Source organism: Haematobia irritans, chromosome 1, assembly GCF_050003625.1.
Source record: "Haematobia irritans isolate KBUSLIRL chromosome 1, ASM5000362v1, whole genome shotgun sequence".
Lineage (NCBI taxonomy): Eukaryota > Metazoa > Arthropoda > Insecta > Diptera > Muscidae > Haematobia > Haematobia irritans.
This window is the reverse complement of record NC_134397.1, coordinates 12,224,496-12,244,456: the sequence shown is the minus strand read 5'-3', so window position 1 is coordinate 12,244,456 and position 19,961 is coordinate 12,224,496. Positions and strand designations below refer to the sequence as shown.

General features: G+C 34.6%; 4 protein-coding genes and 1 long non-coding RNA gene across 5 annotated transcripts; 1 reads left to right on the top strand and 4 right to left on the bottom strand.

Moving 5' to 3' along the window:
- The first annotated feature begins 569 nt into the window (after positions 1-569).
- Positions 570-4,844, top strand: SIDL (SIDL trafficking protein particle complex subunit 10). The gene is made up of 7 exons (XM_075289258.1): positions 570-683; positions 939-1,162; positions 1,231-1,502; positions 1,556-3,281; positions 3,347-3,979; positions 4,060-4,402; positions 4,461-4,844. The coding sequence occupies exons 1-7, from the start codon at positions 659-661 to the stop codon at positions 4,682-4,684; spliced, it is 3,447 nt and encodes a 1,148-aa protein (XP_075145373.1). The 5' UTR covers positions 570-658; the 3' UTR covers positions 4,685-4,844.
- Positions 4,770-6,333, bottom strand: LOC142220236 (thialysine N-epsilon-acetyltransferase-like). Its single transcript, XM_075289260.1, has 4 exons — positions 6,152-6,333; positions 6,013-6,064; positions 5,881-5,962; positions 4,770-5,225 (listed from the first exon to the last, which is right to left on the bottom strand). The coding sequence occupies exons 1-4, from the start codon at positions 6,224-6,226 to the stop codon at positions 4,910-4,912; spliced, it is 525 nt and encodes a 174-aa protein (XP_075145375.1). The 5' UTR covers positions 6,227-6,333; the 3' UTR covers positions 4,770-4,909.
- Positions 6,334-10,325: 3,992 nt separating this feature from the next.
- LOC142237534 (uncharacterized) lies at positions 10,326-11,086 on the bottom strand. The gene is made up of 2 exons (XR_012722502.1): positions 10,732-11,086; positions 10,326-10,657 (listed from the first exon to the last, which is right to left on the bottom strand). It is a non-coding gene; the product is annotated as an uncharacterized LOC142237534 (long non-coding RNA).
- A 923-nt stretch (positions 11,087-12,009) lies between these two features.
- On the bottom strand, positions 12,010-15,589 carry LOC142237523 (thialysine N-epsilon-acetyltransferase-like). Its single transcript, XM_075308883.1, has 4 exons — positions 15,450-15,589; positions 15,294-15,345; positions 15,162-15,243; positions 12,010-12,453 (listed from the first exon to the last, which is right to left on the bottom strand). The coding sequence occupies exons 1-4, from the start codon at positions 15,522-15,524 to the stop codon at positions 12,138-12,140; spliced, it is 525 nt and encodes a 174-aa protein (XP_075164998.1). The 5' UTR covers positions 15,525-15,589; the 3' UTR covers positions 12,010-12,137.
- Positions 15,590-17,860: 2,271 nt separating this feature from the next.
- Positions 17,861-19,573, bottom strand: LOC142237511 (thialysine N-epsilon-acetyltransferase-like). Its single transcript, XM_075308872.1, has 4 exons — positions 19,422-19,573; positions 19,266-19,317; positions 19,134-19,215; positions 17,861-18,364 (listed from the first exon to the last, which is right to left on the bottom strand). Exons 1-4 carry the CDS (start codon positions 19,494-19,496, stop codon positions 18,049-18,051), a joined length of 525 nt encoding a protein of 174 aa, XP_075164987.1. The 5' UTR covers positions 19,497-19,573; the 3' UTR covers positions 17,861-18,048.
- Positions 19,574-19,961: the final 388 nt, after the last annotated feature.

The window sequence follows — 19,961 nt, the reverse complement described above, 5'->3', positions numbered from 1 at the left end:
CCACATATCGTCCACATCCATATCTTCCAATTCGGGTCATAAAAAGTTCGTTATCATCTCACGATAGCGAACACATTCACAGTAACTGCCTGACCGGCCTCATTTTGGAAAAAATACGGCCCGTTGATGCTGCCAGCCCATAAACCGCACCAAACAGACACTCTTTGTGGGTGCATTGGTTTTTCGACAATCACTCTTGGATTCTCATTCGCCCAAATGCGGCAATTCTGTTTATTGACGAATCCACTGAGGTGAAAATGTGCCTCATCACTGAAGATGATTTTCTTCGAAAATTGATCGTCCACTGTTGCCATTTCTTGGAACCATTTAACACGTTTTTGGATTGTGTATCTCTCCATGGTTCAAATTGAGTAAGTCTGAAATAGAGAAATGTCAAATAAAATTCGGAAAAAAACTTGGCGTTTAGGTGTGGTTTATATTCAACATCGGCACTTACAATTTAACCACCCTTTACTTTTGCTTTCTTGCAAATTTCTCTCCTACTTTTACCAGCGCCATCTACCATAGAATTGGGGAATAATTGTACATATCCAATGGTAAAAAGAAGAAGACATGAACAGCTGTTGCCAATTTTGTTTACGTGAAAGTGAAATATTTTTTTGGAGGTGTACGGATTATTGATTTGAGGCAATAAACTATGAATTTTAAACCCACAATAACGTGTAAGTAGCATTATTTGACTTTATTTGTAATATAGAGGAATCACCATTTATATTTGTGTTTCGCGGTGTGAGTTTTGCTACATTTTGTTCTGACTTTTGATAAAGGCAGATCTGAGCAAAGATATGGAGATGGACAAAACCCCTTGGAGAACGTAGATTAATATTTAGTATTTGTTTTATTAAAAGTCCTCGTTCTACAATATCATTTTATACACAACTGTATAAATTCAATTAAAATTACCCATAAATACCTAGATACTGGTGCTGCTCCTTTATTTCGTTCCCTTGAGGCCCAGATAACCAATGCAATACCCTTGGATACGTGCGAATGGAGACGAACGTTTCAAAGGCCCACAAAACAAGTCCGACTTGATGCCCAATTTCAGCCATTAAATGAAAAGCTTCTAGAAAAATACAAAGTTGGCGAATGGAGCATTGTTGAACATCCCATCTTACACATCTTTGTGACGGAATGCAATGTAAGTTTTGTTCAATTCTGGTATAAAATGTATCAAAGAAATTAACTCAATATATTTTACTCCCTTAGGATGTAGATAGTTATAAGAAGACAACACACGAGGAAATTGACAAGTGGTTGAAACTTTTGAACAGTTATGATGTTAGCGATTGGATGATACTCTTGGTGGAGACTATAGACGTTCGGAAGACGAAAAACTTACTACAACGAACAACTGTGCTAGACAAGATTCGCTTAGACTTTGGTGCTAAAAATGATGACCGCTGTATTTCGGTTCTTAATCCAGCAAAATTCGAACAAAAATCTACAGAAAGCTTCCGTTGTTTGGTTCAACGGATAAGGTATGATAAGATGTGGAAGTATAAAAAGCATTCCTTTATTTGCTTTTTTTCAGGTTCCTCATGCTGGCTAGCTATAATAGAAATATTGGAAAATATGAGGAACTCATAAGGTCGAAGCGTGAGAAACGCAATCATGACGGATGGGATTTTCGTCAATATTTCTTTATGCAAGAAGACCTTGCTTTAGTTTTCGAGAAATTGGAATTACATACAGAAGCACTCATCCAATATGATGAATTAGATGCCATATTTTCCCAATTCATAACTAATTCGAGTTTTGGCGAAAAACAAAAATGGTTGGAAAATTTCCGGAAGCCTTTAACTTCATTTCACGGCATATGTTTGCGGAGAAAGGACAGATTTGAGTGGAGAGAAAAAATTCGAAATGAATTTGTTTCTCTGCTGGAGTTTCGCAATTATTTATTTGAACGACAAGCTTATTTATTGCAACAGAGTAACGAGACACCTTGTATAGCGAAACGACTGTTAGCATTCCTCTTTTCCACACTAAGAGAAGTGGAATTAGTAAAGTTGGAATGCCAAGAAGGAGCTTTAGCTTGCTGGGAATTTGTTTGTGCTCTAGAGGTGCTACAAGTGTGTGAGTTATCGATGGAACCTCAGGAGGTTACATACTTTCAACACTGTGCACCTATATGGAATCTGGCAAAAGACAAACTTTACGAATTGGGAAAACTATGTGGCCTTATACCAGGTTGTACACCAAGTTCTGCCCAATTACATATTGTAGTTCAGTTATCGGCAGGCATTGGCGATAGATCTCTCTGTGACCAGAATCAATTTCTAAATCCTATGCCCCAACAAAGAGATCGCTCGCCGGGGAGGAAACCCCGAAAATCCCCTCCCGAACAATTGAAAGAAGCTTTGGGCTCAAATCAAGCATTCCAGAAACTTTATTTAGAACTTGCCGAATTGGCTATAAGTACGTACAAACATGTATCACGTCTAAGATCGGCACGTCTGGTTGGCTTAGACTTGGGCAACTTTTACTGTGCCTTGAATGAACCACATAAAGCGGTGGGTTTTTACACAGATCTTCTGAGAGAACTGAAGGCAGAGAGTTGGCCCTCTCTGTGCTCACAAACTCTGTTAGAATTGGCCAATTGCTATCGCAAAATGGGCGATGCGATGGCATACACAAAGACTTGTAGTGCAATTTCTTGCTGTCCAGAACTTGAAACTTTAGTGAGGTCATTTTATTTTGATGAATTCCTAAAGTCTTTGAAGACACTCAAGTCGGCACTTTCAGCTCAGCCCTCATTGGAAAACGCTAATTTTTGTGTGATGGAAGACCATTTCCGTGTTGCAAGTATCCATATACTCAATGAAGAGCCCATAATTCAGGATGATTACATTCAGGTTCAAGTGCAAATAGAAAGTTTGTATCCCCGTGAAATTTTGGTGGACGAAATAAAGTTGTCATTTGAGCGTTACATAGCGCCTTTACCAAATCAAGTGAATACATCAAATGCCCTAGCTCAGAAGGCTGTCACCTCCACAAAAGATAATCGTTTGGCGTTTTCTTTATTTTTGGATCTTAAACAAAATAAAAAATTGTATTCCGCATGGGTGGCATGTGATACACCAAAACCAAAGCAACCTGTGAGACGTACCAGTAGCACAAAGCGCAAACTATCTCCTAGTGTTCATTCAGATTTCACAAATGCTGTCACTGTGGAAAATATTCTAATACAACCGGGTTTAAATGTAATAGAGCTAAAGACCAAAGGTACCCGAGTTGGACAATGGGAATTTAAACAGGTAAATATTAAAGTTTTAATTAAACCTAGATGTTTTTGGAAGGAAATACAATGTACTTTTTACAGCTTTCCTTACGTATGTCACAATTGGAATTTCTCTCAGAGCATTTGCCGTTGAAGGTTTCTCCTTTTGAGATAACTACAAAACCAGCCACAGCTGCTCTACACTTCAAAACTCTTATAGCAGGAATCGAACAGACCATACAGCTTCATGTTTCCGGTGGCAGTTTTATATTTCCTCAAGATGCCAAAATCACTTTGAAATGTTCAAAAAATTTACGCATACGCATGCAAAATCTTGCCAAAGAAGAGGATACGGATACAAACAAAGAAAATCCAGATGAAGATACCACTTTCGAAAGTGTCCTCAATGTACCATTACATAATTTCAAATCGTTTGAAGAACGTGATATTCCATTGGAAGTACTAACGGATATGCCAGGGCGCAAATTGACCAAACCCCTGCAACATCACATAACCTTAAGTTGCCCATGGTCTCGAACTGAATTACAGATACCCATTGAATTCCAGCCAGCCATTGAGGCTTCTTGTCACTTGCATACTTGTGAAACGCAAAAGTTTTTGCAAGTGATTGTCAGGGGTTTAGAGGCGCATCTGTACTTGACGGAGGCAAGAGTGCGATGTGATGTGCCTGGTGTTCGTTTGATCGATTTGAATCCTACAACACAGCAGAAAATTGTGTGTAAAAGTCCATGCATATTTACTTCCAATACTTGTATCCTTACACAAATTAGTTTGACCCTTTTGTATTTTTTTAGGAAATCTACAAATCTCTTACCGTATTTTTTCTCTATGAGATTCAAGTGGAACCCTTGGAGACAGAAACTGAATATCCAGTGATAAAAGTACATTTTATGACCAAATATTCAACAATTGACAAGCCCTATTTGTTAAGAAATTTTGGTTGCGCCTTTGATCTGGTGGATTATGTGACACTATTTAAAGTCAAAGCCCATGTTGAACCAAATGAACTGTGTCGCTTGAGGTCGGTGTGCAGTTTAAATTTGAAAATATCAAAGATTCATGCAAATCCTCTTGTTGATCTAATGTATGAAGTGTTATCGGATCAAAATTCATGGGCAGTTTGTGGCCGATCTTCAGGTTAGTAAAATCAAGCAATTTTCTTAAGCATCTAACAAAAGTTGTTTTTTATGAGCAGGCGTCATATCCATGAAGGATGTGGAAAGTCATTCCATATCTTTAGATGTTATGCCCCTGTGTACAGGGTTTCTGCCTATGCCTAGCATACGTTTGTCTAAGTACACTGCAGGAGGTAAAGGAGGAGATCAATACAAAGTTCAACCTTTTCCTCCAGGTCAATTATACAACTCAACTAAATCAATGCAAGTACACGTTATAGCTACAACGGCCGGTGAGCAATAATTTACTATAGCTTATCTAATAAAAACATAAGAATTTATTTATTATAAAACTCAATAATTTTTCTAGAAGAAAAACATAATAAGTATTATTGTTAATCATTTATATAAGAATTTATTAATAAAAATATTCTATTTATGGTCAAATAATTTAGCAAATACAATGGTGTATTTTAATCTGCATTAAAACATCATAAAATTCATATATGTAGACATAGTTGAACTATTTTTAACTATGTTCCAGTTCATTGGCCAAAATATCAATTTGTTTCTCTTGCAAACGATAAAAATGCCATTGCTCAGCTTCAGTTAGATCAACAGCCCCTAAATTTTTATAGAACTTTGAGGCTGGATTCCATGACAATACATGGAAATCAACACGCTTGCATTCGTATTTTTTGGCTTTTGCTGCAATTTCTCGAAATATACGTGCTCCAGCACCAAGTCCACGATAAGCAGGTCGTACATAAATATCTTCCAAAAAGTACGATTTTCCTTGCCACGTCGAATAAGAATAGAAGCAAATAGCATAACCAATTGTTAACCTGTGGAATTATTGAGAAAATATATATGTATGTATATTGGAAAATGAGAAAAAATATTTTATCTTTTTGCCATTAACAGGACCATAGATCTTCGAATATGTAATATGCTTAAGTGATCAAAGTGAGTCAAGCATTGGAAGGGAAGGAGATGATCCATTTAAGAAGATATTGAAATGCAAATTAATCCATGCAGAAAGGAGATTGAAGCTCCAATGGTCGTATCAAATTGAAAAATACATTCAGAAATTTACTGTTGGCGTATGGGAATTTATTCGTATAAGTTCTCAGAATTAAATTTTCCCTATGTAATGAATTGAAATAGACAGGTTATGAGAGTGGATGAAGAAGCTCCGTCTAATAAGACATAAGAATAGTGAAGACCGAATCTCTGACGCAAGTATGTTGATGGAGACTAATGTAGACAAGTAAGTAAAAAATAATTTATATAGAAAAATTGTGTAAATATTGACTGATTACTACAAATCGTTTTGTAAACAAGTGGGAAACTAACTTCATTCCCTGTATATAAATATATAATTTTTTTCTGAAATGTTATCATGGCTGTGCGAAGAGGATGCACAAACAATCGCTCCTCTGAAGCACATTCAAATTGAAATCCATGGTTGATAATTTTACTAATCTTGTAGAAACTTACGATTGTTCTTTTTCGATTAAATCCAATACGTATATGTGACAATATTCCTGACCGCCATCTAATCCAGAATCTCGAATTAAATCTGAAAAGGATAGCAATCAGATTTCCGTTCTAAGACACTTTTCCATTTACCTTTTTCGGTTAATTGTGGTCCATCACTCATTTTCTCAAAATCAGCCAATTCCTAGAGAAACATTGTGGAGAATTAATTCTGTTCTTTCCAATGTATAAATGGAAACAGGTGAGGAGCAACTGTTTTGATTTGACTTACCTGTATCATTTCCACGACAACTTTTATATCGTTTTTCTCCGCTTTGCGAAATAAAAAATTTTTACTTGTTGCCATGATGGAACTATGTGAAATGTGTTTTCCTATCAATTGACTTTTTTCGCGGCAGCAAATTTCTATTAGTTTAATGTTCTTCCAAAGCGATATCAACAATGAAGAACAATTGATATACAACTAGGCGATCTAATCTTATGCAAAAGCTATTGCCTCTCTTATTTCGGATCTCCGATCTCACTCTTTATCTGAACAATTTATATTTAATTTTCTCTTAATCTTGTGTGTTTATTAGGGTAGGTCGTAAGAAATGTTTCTGTTTAAAGTCGGGTATGTATATTCCAAATGTTACACTATTTTTAGATCTTAAACAAATAAAAATTGTTTTCCGCATGGCATGTGATATAAGAAAACCAAAGCAACCGGTGAGGCCTACAAGTAGCACAAAGCGCATTTTAACTGCAAGGGCTCATTCCCAAATGTTGTCACTGTGGAAAATACCATATGTAATAGGGCTTAAAACTAAAGGTAACCGAGTTGCACAATGTGAATTTAAACAGGTAAATTTTATAGTTTTAATGAAATCAAGATGTTTTTGGTAGAAAATAAAATTTATATGAATATTTGCTTTTTTTGCACAATCGAAACATTTGCCGTTGAAGATTTCTCCTTTTGACATCACTACAAAACAAGCCACAACTGATTTGCACTTTAAAACTCTTATAGTACGAATTTTTAGGAAAGCTACAAATCTCTTACTGTATTTTTTCTCTATGAGATTCAAGTCTTGGAGACAGATACTGAATATCAAGTGATAAAAGCACATTTTATGACCAAATATTCAACAATTGAAATGTCCTATCTGTTAAGAAATTTCGGTAGCGCCTTTGATATGTTGGGGGCTAATTACGGCATTCGATATCGAATTCATAATCGTATCGAGAAAATTGCCGATACGATTAAAAGTTTGGATCACGGCATTCGATCGAAATTTTATGCAATTTCCTAGCATTGCCAACAGCAAAAAAAACGAAGCAGAACAAAATGAAATGACAAAATTAAGTTAGCGGCACAAAATAGAAGATTTCAAAGTAAAAAGTAAATTGTATTGCATTATATCTTATCTCTTTTTACATTCCTCCGAATTCCTTCCTAATTGGAGGATGAGATGAATATAAAATAATTCGGCGACAAATAAGGAATAAAAGTGCACATTGTTATTGGTGTAAGTACATGGGTTTGAAATGGTGTGCACTGTTAGAAAGTCACTTTTTTGCAAGCTCAATGGACGATTTCGGCTGATGAAGGATGCGTTCAAATGGAATATATCCCCCATGTTCCGATTTAGGAATTCGCAAAACCTCTATTTTCCGAACCACAAAGATATATAATATGAAATTTATACACACTGTTCTTATGGTTAAGGGATTTATTTGGAAGAAGATGAAATTGTTCAGATGTTATTGACAATCCAATATTTTGTGTTTTGCGAATTCGTAAACCAGAACAGTGGGGATAATTTTTGTTGGCATGTCAACGTCAACTCTATCGCTTTACAATTGTCTGCTGTCTTAATACTTTTATCCAGTGGAAGCCTTCATCATTCACTATCCTTACAACGTGGTCCAGAAGCGTTATGTTGTCACGGAATGGTACGGTAATTGGTTGATCACAATCTCTTGGATATCGATCTAGCATGTGCACTTTTTATGTGGTTCTTTGTCAAGCTAGGATGCTCGCTCCCGAACTCGAATATGACCAATTTTTGTTTAACTTTTATTGGAGTTGCATTAGTCCTAAATATTCAAAACATGTTCATTATATGTAAATTTACTACAAAATACCAACAATTCGAACTAAAACTAATATATTTACCATTCCTATATGGCGAAAACAATGTAAATAACAAGTAAAAAATGTTTTACGATTGCAATTTACCAATCGAAAAAATTGTCGATCAAAAAAACTCGATATCGACTCCCGTGATCCGAAAAATTTAGGTTTCGATCAAAAGTTCTCGATATCGAATGCCGTGCTTAACCCCTGGATTATGTGACACTATCAAAAAGTCAAAGCCCAACATGAACCAAATGAGCTGTGTCGCTTGAAAATTTCAAAGATTCAATGCAAATCCTCTTGTTGATCTAACGTATGAAGTGTTATCGGATCAAAATTCATTGCTTTTCTCATATCCAGGAAATGGCAACTCAATGTTCAGGTTATATGTTCAATTTTTATTGCATTTTTGCATGTGCAGCAGGAAGACATATCTTTGCCATACGCGTCCCTACCGTAAATGTGTTGGTAGCTTGTCTTTTCATTTGCATGCAATAGAGTAGTGTCCATTATCTCTAGTAGAATACTGTAAAAGATAATTTCCATCCCAGGGGTATTTTCGTTCATCTAGTGACAATGAGTATTCAATTCCATGGGATTTATATTTCCTCAAAAAATGTGACTGGCTGACACAATGAATCTGATATGTAAGTTGATGTTCTCTATGATTTTGATAGCCAACATTAGGGCTGTTTTCTTTTTGCACTGGATGCAACATTTGTATGGGCTATCCAGAACATCGTTGCACTGGTGTTCTATCCAGAACATCTCATCAGTGCAAGTCGCGCCGATGTTGCCAGGTTGTATTTGAATAAAGTGACGCTTCTTCGATTCACAATAGCAATTTATTGTGACTATTTTATCGAAAATCATGAAATTCAAAGTGATACAGTGTCATAAATAATCGCAGCAGTAAATATTTATTACTAATTGGAGCATTTCATACATTAAAAATGCAAGATTTCACTTCTTTTCTGTGATTGTTTTTAAACAGCTGATGACAGTGTTGCATATTTTTTGAGATGTCCTGGATAAACGAGTACTCTGTTTTCTTTTAGTCCTTAACGGCTTAGCATATCCAGTGCTAAAAGAAAACAGCCCTATTATTACCGATCACTGTTGCCATGCTTTACTACAAGTACTACTATGTTAATAGTTAGTGGAATTCGTATGGTAGATCGGTGAAGCCGTGGATGTAACGATTCATTAATAAAATCTTGTAACAGATAGTGGGGAATTTTTCAAAATTACTGATGTTGAGCAAGCTCCCTGTGATAATAGGAGAAGTGAGTGTTCATTGTGTGAAATCAAGTCGGAAAGTTCTTAAATTAATTTATACAGTTTTTGTTTTAAATAATTTGCGAAATTTCGGCAATATAATCCACAGTACGCTGATCAATAAAGTCCCACCATCTAGATAAGGGACTACACCTGCAGGAGTCGTTCCAAATCTTCAATAAGCTCATTGTCTGGGTAAAGCTCAACATCGGAAAAATTAAAAAAAAAAAAAACAACAATCCTACATTAAAGTTAGCTTTTGTGCATTTGTACTCTTTCCACAATTTTGTTTTTCATTGAAAGAGAATAATTTCAACATTTGAGGGCGTTTCTCATTAATACCAACAAGCAGGTGTTTGGAAGGCGGCTTATTAACTGACCTTTGACTAATGAACTTTCAAAAATTTAAATAATATTAACTCGAAAACGACCTAAATTCAATTGAAAAATTAGTTTTTAGATATTGTATCGTTTATATTTGTATCTTTATATGCCTATGTAAGTTCATTTTATTTCTTCATAAGCCAATTTTATTTTAATTCTTTTTTTTTTTTTGAGTTGACTTCAAAGTACGTTTTTTGTTGAAAATGTACTAGGATCCCCAATGTCAGTGTTTTAAATTTCTACGTTTGTATTCAACATTTACCCTTTTTCGTACTCAGATAAGCAAGCTCATTTACGATAGGAATTAGGGTTCAGTGTCGTTTGATCGTTTATATGTCCATACTTTGTGGATTCCAATTTAATTAACTTGACTTAAAGGATTACAAGATTGAAGTTCGTTAGAATGTTTGTTTATTGTATACGGGTCTGGACTGGGATATTGGGATGGGACACCCCCAGAGATGACATCAAGGCTAGTCGGTGCTTGAGAAAAAATATTCCACAATCGCAAAAGGGTACATGTAACAAGTTTTCCTACGGGTCAATTATACAATTCAACAAAATCAATACAAATACACTGAGAAATAATTTACTTATCATATAAAAAAATAGTATTTATTTATTATAAAACTCAATAATTTTTCTAGAAGAAAAACATAATAAGTATTATTGTTAATCATTTATTTAAGAATTTTTGTATAAAAATATTCTATTGAAGGTCAAATACTTTAGCGAATAGCAGGGTGTATTTTAATCTGCAATAAAACATTATAAAACTCACATATGTAGACATAGTGCTTTCTTAACTATTTTCCAGACCATTGGCCAAAATATCAATTTGTTTCTCTTGCAAACGATCAAAATATCATCTAATCCAGAATCTCGAATTAAATATGAAATTAATGGGAACTAGATTTCCATTCTAAGACACTTTTCCAGTTACCTTTTTCGGTCAACTGTGGTCCAACCACTCACTTTCTCAAAATTAGCCAACTCCTAGAGAAACATTGTGGAGAATTAATTCTATTTTTTTCCAATGAGAAAATCATTAATGGACACAGGTGACTTACCTGCTGGAATCATTAAATTTTTCTCCGCTTTGCGAAATAAATAAAAATGATGGAACTATATGAAATTCGTTTTCGGATCAATTGATCTTTTCACGGTAGAAAATTTCCGCTAGTTTAATGTTCTTACCAAGCGATATCTAGAACGAATAACATCTGATATACAACTAGCCAATACAATCTTATGCAAAAGCTATTGTCACTCTTATTTCGCACCTCCGATCTCATTGCTTCTCTGAAGAATTTATATTTAAGTTTCTCTTAATCACGTGTGTTTATTAGGGTGTGTCGTATGGCTATACTCGCCATAAGAAATAATTTTCTTTTCCGATATGCATCTCTAGCAGACATTTCGTTTATGCGTCGATAATGCAGTTTTCTTATGTTTTTCTTATGGGAACGGAATTTCCAGTAGCAGGAATACGAATGCATTCCATGGAAGTTCTTTCGAGAAGGTTTTGCAAATTACGAGAATTTTTATTTTTTTTGTTTATTTTTAATGGAAAAAATATATTTACACGAAAATATATGCCGAAAATAAAAACGATGTATAACATAAAAAAAAAATATTTTTTTAGAAAAATATTTGATATAAAAAACTGCCGCTGGTGAGATTTGAACCTGCGTTTCTTAGTTTTTCGCTCATACTAATAAAGAACATCTAGAGAAGCAGTTAAAATGTTATTCCTTGGTATCGTATTACGATCATATCACAAACATTTGAATTGACCTAAGGTGAATTGATGCCAAGTCGTTCTGTTATGGTGCCAACAAACCCAGGTTCAACCCCTGGTCGGAGCGAAAAAGTTTTTCAAATTGTAAAAATTAGATAATAGGAAAATAACAGTGTAATAAAAAATATGGATAAAAAATGAAATTGGTTGAACAAATTTGTTTTTCGCTTTTTAAATTTCTTCATTAAAATGAACTTCCAGGGCACAACTTCTAAAGCAATGCAAAGGATCCAAAAAGTGAGTACTTCAGTCCTATGACAAGCCCTTGTAAAATTCATTAGAGATGATACAAGTTTGCACAACTTCCGGATCACAGATTGGGGATCCAAACTACTTTTTTGAAAGCTCTTTTTGTGCTGGGATCATTCTATAAAACTGATGTTATGCACATGTGTACTGGGTTTCTGCCTATGACTAGCATACGTTTGATTAAGTACTATGCGGGAGGAAAAGGAGGAGATCAATAAAAATTTCAACCTTTTCCTCCGCGTCAATTATACAACTCAAGAATTTATTTATAATTTTTCTAGAAGAAAAACATAATAAGTATTATTTATATATGCATTTATTAATAAAAATATTATATTCATGGTCAAATACTTTAGCAGACACCAGGATGTATTAATCTGCAATAAAAAACATCATAAAATTCACATTAATTCGCATAGTGCATTTTTAACTGTTTTCTAGTTCATTGGCCAAAATATCAACTTTTTTCTCTGGCAAACGATAAAAATGCCATTGCTCAGCTTCAGTTAGATCAATAGCCCCTAAATTCTTATAGATCTTAGAAGCTGGATTCCATGACAATACATGGAAATCAAGATTTTTGCATTCGTATTTTTTGGCTTTTGCTGCAACTTCTCGAAATATACGTGCTCCAGCACCAATTCCACGATAACCAGGTCTTACATAAACACTTTGAAAAAAGTACGATTTTCCTTGCCACGTCGAATAAGAATAGAAGCAAATGGCATAACCAATTGTTAACCTGTGGAATTATTGAAGAAAAATATATGTATATAGGGAAAGTGAGAAAAAAGATTAATTGTTTGCCATTAATTGAACTATAGACTTTCGATGAACTTCAAATTAATAAACAAGTATATACAGCAGTAAGTTCGGCCGGGCCGAATCTTAAATACCCACCACCATGAACCAAATATTAGGGTTTCCTTTGAAATTTCAGGAGGGCTTGAGGACACTTCCGGAATATAAATTTAAAGATTTCACCTATGAGGACTATATCAGATTCTGGATTTATAAGAACCATTTTGTTTGAGTTTTAGAGGAATTATTAACATCTCTTGTAAGTGTGCAAGAAAATTATAAAATAACGTCTTGATTTGAAATCTTAAATCTGTAGATTTGCACCCCAGAAGTAAAATTTGGAAATTTTGCATTGAGTTTCAAGCAATTTTCATGATGAGTTGGCCTTCTACACCCTCAAGAAGTGAAGTCGGTCTATATGGAGGCATTACCAAATGGACCGATAAAAACTTAATCCGATACACGTTTTTGTGAGCCTCAAATACCAGAATATTTAGAATTTCAGGCAAATCAGATAAAAACTACGGTTTCTAGAAACCCAAGGAGTTAAATGTGGAAATCGTTCTTATGGGGACTATACTAAAATATGGACCGATACTCACCGTTTTCGGCACACCTCTTTATGGCCCGAAAATACCTCTGGATCTCCAATTTCAGGCAAATTGGATAAAAATTTTGGATTCTAGAAGCCCAAGAAGTAAAATCGGGAAATTGGTCTATATGGGGGCTATACCAAAATATGGACCGGTACTCATCATTTTCGGCCCACCTATTTATGGTCCTAAAATACATCTAGATTTCCAATTTCAGGCAAATTGGATATAAACTACGGTTTCTATAAGCCCAAGACCCCAAATCTGGAGGTCGGTTTATATGGGCACCATACCAAAACATAGACCGATCCTCACCATTTTTTGGCACACCTCTTTACGGTTTTAAAGTACCTTTTGATTTCCAAATTCAGATAAATTGGATAAAAAGTGCGGTTTCTATAAGCCCAAGAAGTAAAATCGGGAGATCGGTCTATATGGGGGCTATACCAAAATATGGACCGATACTCACCAATTTTGGCACACCTCTTTATGGTCATAAAATACCTCTAGATTTCAAATTTCAGGCAAATTGGATAAAAACTACGATTTCTATAAGCCCAAGAAGTAAAATCGGGAGATCGGTCTATATGGGGGCTATACCAAAATATGGATCGATACTCACAATTTTTGGTACACGTATTTGTGGTCCTACAATACCTCTAGATTTCCAATTTCAGATAAATTGAATAAAAACTGCGGTTTCTATAAGCCCAAGAAGTAAAATCGGGAGATCGGTCTATATGGGGGCTATACGAAAATATGGACCGATACTCACCAGTTTTGACACACCTCTTTATGGTCATAAAATACCTCTAGATTTCAAATTTCAGGCAAATTGGATAAAAACTGCGGTTTCTATAAACCCAAGAAGTAAAATCGGGAGATCGGTCTATATGGGGGCTACCAAAAAACATGGACCGATACTCACCATTTTTGGCACACCTCTTTATGGTCATAAAGTACCTCTAGATTTCAAATTTCAGGCAAATTGGATAAAAACTGCGGTTTCTATAAGCCCAACAAGTAAAATCGGGAGATCGGTCTATATGGGGGCTATACCAAAACATGGATCGATACTCACAATTTTTGGCACACGTATTTGTGGTCCTACAATACCTCTAGATTTCCAATTTCAGGCAAATTGGATAAAAACTACGATTTCTATAAGCCCAAGGCCCCAAATCGGGAGGTCGGTTTATATGGGGACTATATCAAAACCTGGACCGATATAGCCCATCTTCGAACTTGACCTGCCTGCAGACAAAAGACGAGTTTGTGCAAAATTTCAGCACGATTGCTTCATTATTGAAGTCTGAAGCGTGATTACAACAGACAGACAGACAGACAGACAGACAGACAGACGGACAGACGGACATCGTTATATCGTCTTAGAATTTCTCCCTGATCAAGAATATATATACTTTATATAGTCGGAAATCGATATTTCGATGTGTTACAAACGGAATGACAAACTTATTATACCCCCGTCACCATTCTATGGTGGTGGGTATAAAAAACAGTGTGTTTTTATTTACGACAATATAATCGGTAATATGTTTAAGTAAACAAAGTGAGTCAAGCGTCGAAATGAAAACATTGAAATGCAAACCAATCCATGCCGAACAGGAAATTGAGGCTCCAATGGAAATAGCAAACAGAATTACATTTTTCCTACGTGATGAATTGAAAAATGTCATGTTATGAGAGTAGATGAAGATACTCCAGCTAAGAAGACATCATAAAAGTGAAGGCCAAGGCTCTGACGTAAGAATGTTGATGGAGACTATTGTATCCAAGTAAGTAAAAAATTAATTATATAGAAAAAATGTGTAAATTGTGACTGATAACTAAAATTTTTGTGTAAGCAAGTGGGAAAGAGTAACCTCATTCACAGCATATATTACAGGATGCTACAGAATTTGGTTGAGATTTTTTTTCCGAAATGTTACCATAGCTAATGAATGTGAACTGAATGAAAACAAACGTTCCTTTGAACCCCCGTTTTTATACAAAAATTCAAATTGAAATCGCTTTCACCAATCTTGTAGAAACTTACGATTTTTCTTTTTCGATTAAATCCAATACGTATAAGTGACAATATTCCTGACCGCCGTCTAATCCAGAATCTCGAATTAAATCTGAAATTAATGGGAATCAGATGTCCGTTCTAAGACATTTTTCCATTTACCTTCTTCAGTCAACTGTGGTCTATCACTCATTTTCTGAAAATCAGCCAATCCCTAGAGAAATATTGTGGAGAATTAATTCTATTTTATTTCCAATGAGAAGTGTATTAATGAAAGTAGGTGATGAGCAACGGTTTTGTGGTGAAAACTTGACTTACCTGTATCATTTCCACGACAACTTTTATATCGTTTTTCTCCGCTTTGCGAAATAAAAAATGTTTACTTGTTGCCATGATGGAACTATATGAACTTTGTTTTCGGATGAATTCATTTTAGAAGAAAATTTCAGTTTTTTTAATGCTCTTACCAAGCGATATCTAGAACGAATAACATCTGATATACAACTAGCAGATACAATCTTATGCAAAAGCTATTGACATTCCGATCTCACTGCTTCTCTGAAGAATTTATATTTAAGTTTCTCTTAATCAAGAAATGTTTCTGTTTAAATTCAGGTATATATTCTAAATGTTATACATGCCATAAGAAATAGTTTTCCATGAGGCGCTGTTTGAGCCTGATATGCACATCTTGCGGAAACTTCGTTTGTATGTCGATAATACAGTTTTGTCATGTTTTTCTTATGTGAACGGAATTTACAGTAGCAAGAATACCAATGCTTTTTATAAATTTTGTAAAACTTTGCATGGAATTAAGTTCGCATTCGGGCGCTAAAATAGGCATTTTTTACGATTTGTTTTCTCTCATAAGTTTAATACTAAGTTCGTATTTCATATTTGGAACTCAAAGTTGCAAGTACAAAATAACAATAGGACTGTTTTCTTTTTGCACTGGATACAACATTTGTATGGGCTATCCAGAACATCGTTGTACTGGTGTTCCATCCAGAACAACTCATCAGTGCAAGTCGCGCCGATCTTGCCAGATTGACATTCCGATCTCACTGCTTCTCTGAAGAATTTATATTTAAGTTTCTCTTAATCAAGAAATGTTTCTGTTTAAATTCAGGTATATATTCTAAATGTTATACATGCCATAAGAAATAGTTTTCCATGAGGCGCTGTTTGAGCCTGATATGCACATCTTATGTGAACGGAATTTACAGTAGCAAGAATACCAATGCTTTTTATAAATTTTGTAAAACTTTGCATGGAATTAAGTTCGCATTCGGGCGCTAAAATAGGCATTTTTTACGACTTGTTTTCTCTCATAAGTTTAATACTAAGTTCGTATTTCATATTTGGAACTCAAAGTTGCAAGTACAAAATAACAATAGGACTGTTTTCTTTTTGCACTGGATACAACATTTGTATGGGCTATCCAGAACATCGTTGTACTGGTGTTCCATCCAGAACATCTCATCAGTGCAAGTCGCGCCGATCTTGCCAGATTGTGTTTTGATAAAGTGACGCTTCATCGATTCACAATAGCACTTTATTGTGACTAATTTATGGAAAAACATGTAATTCAAAGTGGTATAGTGTCATAAATAATCGCAGCAGTAAATATTTATTACTAATTGGAGCATTTCATACATTAAAAAAGCAAGATTTCACTTCTTTTCTGTGATTGTTTTTAAACAGCTGATGACAGTGTTGCATATTTTTGGAGATGTCCTGGATAAACGAGTACTCTGTTTTCTTTTAGTCCTTCACGGCTTAGGGTATCCAGTACTAAAAGAAAACAGCCCTAATAAAGACTTTTCTTTACAAAATCTGAATTTAGTAAAATACCTTGTACTAACATACACTCATAGAAAAGGTTGCCAAAATAACCATCATAGATCAATTAAATATTAGACATCTCAAGTTATTTCACAGCGCTGTAGTTTGTCTGCACACCGTAGAGGGCTCTTTTTCGTCTGCAATTGAGTGATTTTTTAATTTGGCTTTAATTTGTCTTCCTTCCTTTGTTCTCTTGTTGAAACACCAAATATTGTAAAAGCTTATAAAATTCTATCCATCCACACACTTTTTGTAATGCAAATTGACTGATTTGTACTGTTATTCTCCTTTTCCAAAAAGTAATTGAGTCACTTGACTGCGCAATTGAGTGGAATGACTGCGCACTGCAAATGAACAAAACCATGGTGAATTCACTTGAGATGTTAATTGGTCTATGAAATCATTCGGAGTCAGCTGTTGTAGTTTTGTAATTAATGATCTAATGAATAATTGGATTTTATGACCAAATATTCTGTTAAGATTTAAAGTCAAAACCCAACTTTAACCAAATGAGCTGTGTCGCTGAAAATTTCAAAAATACATGCAAATTATCTTGTTGATCTAATGTATGAAATGTTATCGGATCAAAATTCTTGAGCAGTTTGGGGCAGATCTTCAGGTTAGTAAAACAAGCAATATTCTTAAGCATCTACCAAAACCGATTTTTTTTTTGTAAGAGCAAGCATTCTATAAATTTAGATGTTATGCCCCTGTGTACAGGGGTTCTGCCTATGACTAGCATACGTTTGTCTAAGTACACTACAGGAGGTAAAGGAGGAGATCAATACAAAGTTCGACCTTTTCCTCCTGGTAAATTATACAACAAAATTAATGCAAAAGCAGGTTATAGCTACAGCGGCCAGTGAGCAATAATTTACTATAACTTATGTAATAAAAAAAATAAGAATTTATTTATAATTTTTCTAGAATATATAAACATAATACGCATTATTTATATAAGAATTTATTAATAAAAATATTCTATTCATGGTGAAATACTTTAGCAAACACCAGGATGTATTCATTTGCAATAAAACATCATAAAATTCACATATGTAGACATAGTGCATTCTTAACTATTTTCCAGTTCATTGGCCAAAATATCAATTTGTTTCTCTTGCAAACGATAAAAATGCCATTGCTCTTTTTCGGTTAGATCAATAGCCCCCAAATTCTTATAGAACTTAGAGGCTGGATTCCATGACAATACATGGAAATAAACATTCTTACATTCGTACGTTTTGGCTTTTGCTGCTACTTCTCGAAATATACGTGCTCCAGCACCAATTCCACGATAAGGCGGTTTTACATAAATACTTTGCAAAAAGTACGATTTTCCTTGCCACGTCGAATAAGAATAGAAACAAATGGCGTAACCAATTGTTAACCTGTGTAATTATTGAGGAAAGATATATGTATATAGGGAAAGTGAGAAAAAAAAGATTAATTGTTTGCCATTAATTGAACTAAAGACCTTCGAGGAACTTCAAATTAATACAAAAAGTGTATTGTTATTTACTACAATATAATCGGTAATAAATATGATTAAGTAAACAAAGTGAGTCAAGCGTCGAAATGGAAGAAGATGATCCATTAAGAAGACATTGAAATGCAAACCAATCCATGCAGAAAGGGAAATTGAGGCTTCAATGGAAGTAGCAAACAGAATTACATTTTCCCTACGTGATGAATTGAAAAAGGACATGTTATGAGAGTGGATGAACATACTCCAGTTAAGAAGACATCATAATAGTAAAGACTAATACCCGTATTCATAATAATTTACTGACAGTTTATCGAAGGAATTTGTTTGGCAATAGTAGGTTTAAAGTCTACGTAAACTTTTATGAATATGGGGGTAAGGCTCTGACGCAAGTATGTTGGTGGAGACTAATCTATTGTATCCAAGTAAGTAAAAATAAGTATACAGAAAAAATGTGAAAATAGTGATTGATAACTAAAAATATTATGTAAGCAGAAAGAGTAACCTCATTCACTATATATATGACAGGGTGCTACAGAATGGTAGAGTTTTTTTTTCCGAAATGTTACCATGGCTAATGAATGTGAACTGAATGAAAAAAACCTTCCTCTGAAACCTCCATACATAAAAAAATTCAAATTTAAATAGATTCTACTAATCTTGTAGAAACTTACGATTGTTCTTTTTCGATTAAATCCAATACGTATAAGTGACAATATTCCTGACCGCCATCTAATCCAGAATCTCGAATTAAATCTGAAATGAATGGAAATCAGATTTCCGTTCTATGAAATTTTCCCATTTACCTTTTTCAGTCAATTTTGGTCTATCACTCATTTTCTGAAAATCAGCCAATCCCTAGAGAAACATTGTAGAGAATTAGTTCTACTTTTTTTCCAATGAGAAGTGTATTAATGGAAATAGGTGATGAGCACCAGTTTTGTGATGAAAACTTGACTTACCTGCATCATTTCCACGACAACTTTCATATCGTTTTTCTCCGCTTTGCGAAATAAAAAATGTTTACTTGTTGCCATGATGGAACTATATGAACTTTGTTTTCGGATGAATACATTTTTTACGGTATAAAATGTCCGCTAGTTTAATGTTCTTACCAAGCGATATCTAGAACGAATAACATCTGATATACAACTAGACGATATAATCTTATGTAAAAGCTATTGCCGCACATCCGATCTCAATGCTTCTCTGAAGAATTTATATTTAAGTTTCTCTTAATCGTGTGTGTTTATTAGGGCATGTCGTAAGAAATGTTTCTGTTTAAAGTCAGGCATATATTCTAAATGTTATTCTCGCCATGAGGCGCAGAGCCTGATATGTACATCTTGCGGAAATTTCGTTTATGTGTCGATAATACAGTTTGTCATGTTTTTGTTATGCGAACGGAATTTTCAGTAGCAGGAATATGTGGAAACCAAAATTGCAAGTGCAAACTACACTTACACTCATAGAAAACGATATGAGGTGCATATCGGGCCTTA

What these genes read in the sequence shown, in the direction of transcription:
- LOC142237523 (XM_075308883.1), bottom strand. Translation starts at nt 15,524, where the DNA reads ATGGCAACAAGTAAACATTTTTTATTTCGCAAAGCGGAGAAAAACGAT. An exon ending in TTGTCGTGGAAATGATACAG is followed by an intron (nt 15,346 to 15,449) that starts GTAAGTCAAGTT and finishes ATATTTCTCTAG; the next exon opens with GGATTGGCTGATTTTCAGAA. An exon ending in ACCACAGTTGACTGAAGAAG is followed by an intron (nt 15,244 to 15,293) that starts GTAAATGGAAAA and finishes CATTAATTTCAG; the next exon opens with ATTTAATTCGAGATTCTGGA.
- SIDL (XM_075289258.1), top strand. Translation starts at nt 659, where the DNA reads ATGAATTTTAAACCCACAATAACGT. An exon ending in TTTTAAACCCACAATAACGT is followed by an intron (nt 684 to 938) that starts GTAAGTAGCATT and finishes ATAAATACCTAG; the next exon opens with ATACTGGTGCTGCTCCTTTA. An exon ending in CTACAACACAGCAGAAAATT is followed by an intron (nt 3,980 to 4,059) that starts GTGTGTAAAAGT and finishes GTATTTTTTTAG; the next exon opens with GAAATCTACAAATCTCTTAC.
- LOC142220236 (XM_075289260.1), bottom strand. Translation starts at nt 6,226, where the DNA reads ATGGCAACAAGTAAAAATTTTTTATTTCGCAAAGCGGAGAAAAACGAT. An exon ending in TTGTCGTGGAAATGATACAG is followed by an intron (nt 6,065 to 6,151) that starts GTAAGTCAAATC and finishes ATGTTTCTCTAG; the next exon opens with GAATTGGCTGATTTTGAGAA. An exon ending in ACCACAATTAACCGAAAAAG is followed by an intron (nt 5,963 to 6,012) that starts GTAAATGGAAAA and finishes TATCCTTTTCAG; the next exon opens with ATTTAATTCGAGATTCTGGA.
- LOC142237511 (XM_075308872.1), bottom strand. Translation starts at nt 19,496, where the DNA reads ATGGCAACAAGTAAACATTTTTTATTTCGCAAAGCGGAGAAAAACGAT. An exon ending in ACCAAAATTGACTGAAAAAG is followed by an intron (nt 19,216 to 19,265) that starts GTAAATGGGAAA and finishes CATTCATTTCAG; the next exon opens with ATTTAATTCGAGATTCTGGA. An exon ending in TTAATCGAAAAAGAACAATC is followed by an intron (nt 18,365 to 19,133) that starts GTAAGTTTCTAC and finishes ATAATTACACAG; the next exon opens with GTTAACAATTGGTTACGCCA.